This window comes from Gymnogyps californianus, chromosome 5 (assembly GCF_018139145.2).
Source record: "Gymnogyps californianus isolate 813 chromosome 5, ASM1813914v2, whole genome shotgun sequence".
Classification (NCBI taxonomy): domain Eukaryota; kingdom Metazoa; phylum Chordata; class Aves; order Accipitriformes; family Cathartidae; genus Gymnogyps; species Gymnogyps californianus.
Genome location: NC_059475.1, coordinates 22,173,695 through 22,181,230, shown reverse-complemented (window position 1 = coordinate 22,181,230; position 7,536 = coordinate 22,173,695). Strand labels below are relative to the sequence as shown.

The 7,536-nt window shown below is 54.6% G+C and overlaps 1 protein-coding gene across 1 annotated transcript; it reads right to left on the bottom strand.

The window, feature by feature from the left end:
- Positions 1 to 4,246: 4,246 nt before the first annotated feature.
- Positions 4,247 to 5,712, bottom strand: FJX1 (four-jointed box kinase 1). Its single transcript, XM_050898161.1, has one exon. The coding sequence runs from the start codon at positions 5,710 to 5,712 to the stop codon at positions 4,420 to 4,422; it is 1,293 nt and encodes a 430-aa protein (XP_050754118.1). The 3' UTR covers positions 4,247 to 4,419.
- Between the last annotated feature and the right edge of the window lie 1,824 nt (positions 5,713 to 7,536).

The window sequence follows — 7,536 nt, the reverse complement described above, 5'->3', positions numbered from 1 at the left end:
CCTAGTAATATCAGTGAGAAAATTCTAAGTATTATTACCATTAAAAAAAATGCACTGAACTTCAAAGGGAAAGCAAACCACAAAAACTATGCTGGTGATGTTAAGAGCATGCTGTACGCCCAGTAAGTCAAAGCGTAACTAACTATATTTTCACTGTCTTCCACTGGCCCTGAGTTATTTCCCAAATCTTTGAATGGGCTCACATGGCCTCAGTCGGGCAGTGAAGTGTGGCGCCAGCAGTCAGCTCGGCTCCATCCCCAGGGCAGCTGCTTTTGTGTGAGAGGTGAGGGGGACTCTGCGCCTGGGAAGAGCTTCCCAAGCAGCGAGGGAAATTCTCAAAGGGAAACCCACAATGAAAATAAATCCAGATTCGAAATTACTTCAGATACAAGCAAACAAAAGCAAAGGAGATTTGTGCTGCAAATGCCAGTCTTGCTTTTTTCACTAAGTGGGAACCCCACTGAATTCAGCCAGGCTCTGCTGTTCAGTGTTATCTGGGGGTGCAGTAGCCACTGCAAGCACAATTTCGATACTCCTTAGGCAGTTCTCAGAAACTGTGAATTCGGTCCTCCGTTCACACTAGTAGGGTTTGGAGGTAACATCCCAGTGACTATGAACTCAAGCTGGGAGTAGCAACAACTCCCTCCTCTACATGCTTCCTTAGATTCCAATGAAAGAAAAAATCTGGGGGAGGCATTCTGAATTTAATCAGGGAAACATACAGAAATATGGGACTGAATGAAGTGCATTCGAATTACAACATCCTCTAAATATCTTTTTCCTGTTTTTTTCTGAAGCTAGTGTTATCAGTTAAGCACATGAGTCTCCACAGAGCTGAAAGCCAGGCCTCCTGTCTTGCATCTGGGACAGACAGCGTGCTGCCAACCCCACCCAACCTTTTCAAGACTCTTCTCAGATTTGTGCAACAGCCCGCATCTGACTGAGGCACCAGTGCAGCCAACCTGTAAGCACATACTTCACTGAAAGCCTGTGAAAAGTGGTGGGAAGTTAAGTGCATCCTTAAGTGTTCTGCTGAGTGAGGCCTAAAGCCCTACAGCCCCATTTTGATACAAGTCGCACAGCTGATTCCTTGAGGCTCAGGTAAAGTGCTGCTGAGCTGCCAGCAACGCACAGTCAGAACCGGCTGATCCTGCTACTGAGAACAACCACGTACTCACAACTTCCAGGTCCTAAAATCTTCTTGTTCTCAAATAAGCAATAGTCTTCCTTGCCTGTCCGATTACTGTAACTCAAAGGAAACTCTACTGGAAGAAAGCAGAGTTAGACAAATGCCATTGAAATTATACTACAAAAAGTTTTACAGAGTTTCACCCCTTGGTTCTGCAGGAAGATAGTCAAACATCAGACAGCATATACAGCTAAAATGGCATGCAAAAAGTGTAGCAGACCACTAATTTACGAAGCACTGTTTGCCTTAAAGAAATCACATGGACTAAAGTAAGTTTTCCTTAATATGATGGTAATTGAAAGCTTTCTCTGGCACAGAAGCAGATGATCTGCACCAGAAGAACAAAATGCAGCAACGAAGTGAAGTATAATCATTCATCCAAGCTAGTTTTCTCTGCCCTCGTTGAATAAACACGTTTCCTGATAGGGCACGGCTTCTCTAGCACAGCACCTCTAGTTTCACACCAACCTACAACTATGCCATTTTTGAACACGTAACCTATATATAACTTGAGGTAGTTACCAGTGACCAAATAGAAAACCACGTTTCTTCTTGAAAGGTGTAATTATCTAGGCTCTGGCTCTAAAGACATTGCAAAGGAGATTTATTTCCCATTAGTCATCAAAACCACAGTTGTGCCATACTTATAGAAATACTTAAACGGAAATGAAACCTTAGATGCTTGTTGCACAGCAGTTTGCTCTTCAGTGGTTTAAAATTTATGCCAGATGTTTATTATTCAAATGTATTTTCATTAGGTGAATGCGACAGAGCTGCTGCATTCAAGTTACAAAGCAATACCAAAGAAGAATTAAGAATTACCCAGTTAAATTGTGTATTATCATGTAAAAGGCAAAGGAATGTCACATGGGATTCTGTGCATCGTTCAAGAGACAAATGCAGTGAGCTATAAATACAAGTTCAATAGAGAACCTTGTCAGTTAAGCAGTTGAATGAAAGCTAGTCTTGGAGGCTGCTGGTACGTTTTAAAATAAATACTCATACACACAGTTGCAATATCTAATATAGCTAACTAATCGACCATTAATTTTAAGTTGTTTGTAAAACTGTTGTCTTATTAGGACAACACTGTAATGGCCAAAGAAAATTGTCTTTATGTGAAGTTTAATCTAAATAAATGAATATTAACAGACAAAGACCTCCTGCAGGTATGAATGCACAGCCCTTTCCGAGTTCAGGGGAAGGTTAGCGCTCGAAATACTGAAGACAGCACCTACTTGCATAGCAGCCACTGAGCACGCTGCTGCCTGCATCGAGAGGTGCCTGTCCAGATGTAGAAGAGATTATGCTGCTGTTTGACTATGGCAGGATGTATACCAGCATTTGGGGTTTAAAGAGGATTAGTTTGTCCTTTGTCCTTATTCTGGCCATATTTTGAGCCATACAATAGCCTCTTCTATGGTACACGTAAAAAAGCAAACAAGAGATGCAGATATTTTATTTTGTACATCCACTGCTACCCTACCCTACCTAAAACAAAACTTTTGTAGGAAAAAAAACACCAACTATTTTAGCAAGATTGAAAAGCTTTCCTGTTCTTCAATTCTGCTTCAATGCCCGTTGCAAAGATAACCAAAATGGGAAGAGAGGACCGAGAACCAGTATAAACACCCACTGAAAGGAACCGCCACCTCTGGAGATGTTTCTGGTACAGTAACACTTGACATGACCTGTAATTAAGAGGTTGGTACCTGGTCCCAGCACCTGAAGAGGCTGACAGCAGCTAAGCCCACACCATCTATATCAGTTTGCTGAAACTAACAACTGCTTCATTTATCGCAGTGCTAGTCAAGGCAGTTCATTTCAGGTTTTAAAAAACAGACAAAAGTCTATTCAGCTAAAGTATGCAACAGTCACATTATTTTAGCCACTCGAAGAGCTTTTGCCCTTTCAGTGACACAACAGCTAGGGGGGAGAGAGAGAGAGGGGCAGCGTTTGAAAGCTTAACTCTACCCCTCCTTGCCTCGGATGGAACGAGTAAAAGTTCGTTCAGTTTGGTGGAGCGAGAAGCTGTAAAGAGGTGGTCTCCGTCACCCATCAAGGAAGACCGAGGAGGTGCAGACTTCTCTGTCCAAGCTCAGGCAAACATTCAGGACAAAGAAAGCAAAACATTAACACACTTTACTGAAATATCAGTTTCTTTAGTATGTTACAGAAAAGCTTATGAACATATATAACGTACATAAAAGGCAGACTTTGTAAAATAAAAAGTTCTTCTTTTATAAAAAATTAAAAAGTCAAAGTAAAGTGCATGAAACAGTTTTTCCTCCACTTTAACTACTGCGTCAAAGTCTTAGCACAGAGCAATGTTTTTAAAACCTGGGAGATCCTCTTGTGTCACCCATTTGTCAGTTACTTTACTGGTCAGATGAAACGATGATGGTGATGATTACAAACAAATGCTTAAGAACCAAAACAGTTTAACCAGATGCATCCAGAACAAAGACTAAGAGCTAACGGAATATGAGCTTCCTATACACTTCTCATCGACAAGATTTAACCATCAGCGGAAAGGTTCACTCTCGTTAAAGAAAATCGGTAAGAAACAAGCTTCATAAATAGGGCAGGTTTGCTAGTTAGGGGCTCCCCTATTGTGCAATCAGTTCTTGGTCTATGAATATCAACATTCATACTTAAATAAGCTGTTGCAAAAGGAAGAATACATAAAAAAAAATGTTTCCGCCTGCCTCCTTTGGAAAGAAAAGGTAGTCGACCCCAATCCAGACAAAGACGACAGCTTTCCTACAGGGTCTCTTATGAGGGCGAGTGAACCAAGAGAGTTAAGGAAAGCACTCAAGACGCTGAATCCTCTCATTTTTTCAAGCTCTGGGAGCAGAGCCCTGGAGTGGAACTCGGCTATAATTATACCGATCGCACTCTGCATCTTCAGAGATCTTGACAAACGCGAATTAATTGCTCCTCTCGACAGCCCCGGCAGGCAGGTAGGCCGTTATTACCCGCACCCGAGCATGAGCGTCCGCTCCCGGCGGCCGCCCCCTCCCTCACTCCCCCCCCACCCCCATCCCCGGCAGGGTCAGAGGCGGCAGTCGCGGCGGTTACGGGGCACCGGGCACCGAGCTGCCGGGAGGGTCCGCCCCAGACTTCGGCGGCCGCCGGGGCAAGTAAGTCCCGCTCCCTCGGAGGGAAGAAAAACCGGAGCGGTGCGGGGAGCCGGCTCTGGCCGCCACTATCCGCCCGCCCCGGGGCCGTCAGAGCACGGCGGCCTGTGCGCGGCAGTGGGCGATATGGCGGTGCACGAAGTCGACGCGGGCCTGCAGCAGCTCGGCCTGCCGCTCCGAGAGGAAGCCGAGGCGCGCCCAGAGCGGCTCCCGCGCCCGGTAACGGCGGCGCAGCTCGGCGGCGGCACTGCGGCGGCGGTGCAGCTCGGCGACGCGACGCGCCGTGCCCTCGCGGAAGACGCAGACGGAGCGGAGCAGCGGTTCGTTGTAGGGGTCCCACATGGCGAGAAGGCGGTAGCCGTGCACCAGCCCCGCCTCGTTGTCCATGAAGACGAGCCCGCCATCAGGGGCGCGGAGCAGGTTGCTGGTGGCGCGGTGCATCACCCGCGGGTCCCACTGCAGGCTGAAGAGGTTGCTGACCAGGCGGTCGAAGTTGGCCGTCAGGTAGTCGAAGAGGATCAGGTCGCTCCACTGCACCAGCTCCACGAGCTGCGACGGCGGCAGGCCGCCCAGCTCCCCTGCCGACAGTGGCTGCAGCCGCCGGCCGGCGCCCGCCTCGGCGCCCCAGGGCGCGGGAGCCACCACGGCGGTGAGGTTGTCCACCCAGCGGGTCAGGCTGACCACGGCGCCCTCGGCCCAGTGCGAGCCGCGCAGCTCCTCCCGCACCGGCTCCCACTGCCGCCCGCGGGCCTCCACCAGGGCGAGGGCCATGGGCGGCAGCCGCTCCTGCATGCCCAGCACCCCGGCCAGGTGGTATGAGAGCGCCTCGCCCTGGATCTGCTCGGGGTTGATGCCGTAGCGGACGCAGGCGCGGCTCCCGTCCGACAGCCGCGCCAGCCGGTTGGAGCTGCGCCCGCAGCCGCCCCGCTCCAGCGAGGCCACGCGGGCGGTGCGGGCGGCCGACAGCCACGCCGCCGCCTCCTCCGCCGCGAAGCCCGGCGGCACCTGCTCCTCCAGCTCACGGCTCCAGAAGATGCCCCGCTCCACCGGAGAGGCGGCGGCGGCCGGCGGCGGCGAGGGGGCCGCAGCGAACCGCCCTTCGCCGCCCCGCTCCTCCCGGCCCGCCGCCGGCACCGCCAGCAGCGCCCGGAAAGTTTTCTGCCCACCGCCGCCGGGCTCGCTCCGCGCCGCCGGGGAGCGGCCCCAGCCCCACCGCCCCGGGGGCGGCCCCGCGGGCGGGCGCGGCTCCGGATCCGGCTCCCGCTGCGCCGCCGCCGCCTCCCGTCGCAGCAGCACCGTCCAGAGCCCCGGCAGGGCGCCCAGCAGCAGGAGCAGCCCCAGCACCGGCAGGGGGCCCGGCGCGGCCCGCCTCGCCCGCTTCATCCTCCTGCCGCTTCACGCCGCTGCCGCGGGACGCGGCGGCGGTGCAGCCCCGCCGCTCGGCCCCTCGGCGCGGCGCTGGCGCATGGCCGCGGGCCAGGCCGGGCCAGCCGCCTGGGGAGCGGCAGCGGGAGCAGGCGAGCCCCGGCGGCAGCCCCGCGCTGTGTGCGCCCAGCTCCGCCGGCGGCCGGGAGGCACGGGCACCCGCACCACGTGGGGGAGCCGGGGGGGCGCGCCTGGCCCGCCCCGTCTCCCGGCGTGGCCCTCCGCTTAAAGCGGCGATGCCGCTCGCGGCCGTGGCGCCGGGCCCACCCGCGGCGGGGCGCCCCGTCGAGGAGGTGGAAGGGTGGGGGCTAGCGTGGGGGCCGTGCCGGCGCCCGCGGGAAGGGAGAGAGCTGCGGCGGGGGCGCTAGGGTCCGCCACTTCCTCCTCCCCGCTGCAGGCAGCACAAAGGAGCCTGCACACCGAGGGAGGGAGGGGGAAGGCGGCGGCGGCGCGCGCGCCGGTGGGGCCGCCCCCCGCTCCGGTGCACGGGCTCCCGCGGAGCCTCCGGGCGCGGTCGCGCCGCCTCCCGCCCACGCCGGCATGGCGGGGTCGTGCCGCGGTCACCGGCGGACCGGCACCCCCTCCGCTCCCTGCCCGGCGCTGGGGAGCCGGGAGCCGGCAGGTGCTTGCAGAAAGGGATCGCCCGAAACACATGCGCTACGCTGTGCACATATAGCATGTGTATGTACATACACGGACACACACAGCTGCCCCCCCGAGGAGCGTAACTCCCGGGACCCAGCTGGGACACTGCGGCGTGATGCCGAGGCTCCTTGCCGGGCAGGGCCGCCGCTCGCCGTGGGCGAGGTACGGTCGTGAGACCCCATGGAGCATCACCTCTTCCTCCGCCTCCTCACACTTCGGCGGCGGCAGGGGACAGCCGGTGCGGGGCCTGCCTGCACGGAGGGGAGCGCCGTTCGCGTCCTTACACACCGACGTGTGCGGTGCGGACTAGCTTTTCCTGGCATTTTAACCCCCCCGAGAGGAAGTTTCAAGCCTGCGGAGCCGGCGGCATGGCACGGTCCCGCCCCACCGGATTTCCTGCCCGAGAGAACGACAGCCAGCCCTTCTCTTGGAGTTTTGTCCCTTTGAGGTCTTCAGGGTGTATACTGGAAGATTAGAAGAGCAGCTATTTCTCTGTCCCCCCATTTCCAGTTTCCTGCGTTCTGAACGCAAGGAAGCTTAGCTCTGCTCTTTCTGTATTTTACTGGAGACCTCTGTTGGGAAGAACATGTTTGTGAGCCGAGTTAGATTAAACACCTCTCCCTTCTTCAGTCACTGCCGTGGCTATCCTCCAAAGTAGTTATCGGAGTTGGATCAGCGAAGCAAAACCACCACATACAGAGTCTTAAACATTGCAAAAGAAAATATCCCTTTCTCACCTCCTCAACTCTTCCTACTCTCTTGAGATATCACAACTCATAGTTTTTGAACCACACCAGACTTCCAGGTTGGATGGAATGCAATTTATTTTCTTTTAATATAAGGAAAAGGGAATTCTCTCTTTTCCAGGATTTTGTTAAAAACATTCAAACTCTCCTAATCTACCTCAACAACTTCCAAAAAAAAAAAAAAAGCAGAAGCTGAATTCCCTGTCTTTTGCCTGGAATGCCCCTTTAAACCGGAACTCCACAGCCTTCCTAGGGAAGCTCCGGCTGTAAGACGCCGATGCCTTGTTCCACCTTGCCTCCAGCGCGCCCCGCGGCGCCGCAGAGTTTGCGGGCGGCAGCGTTTCTCCTGCGGCCACACGGCGGAGGGCGGCCCCGGCTGCCCCCGAGCCCG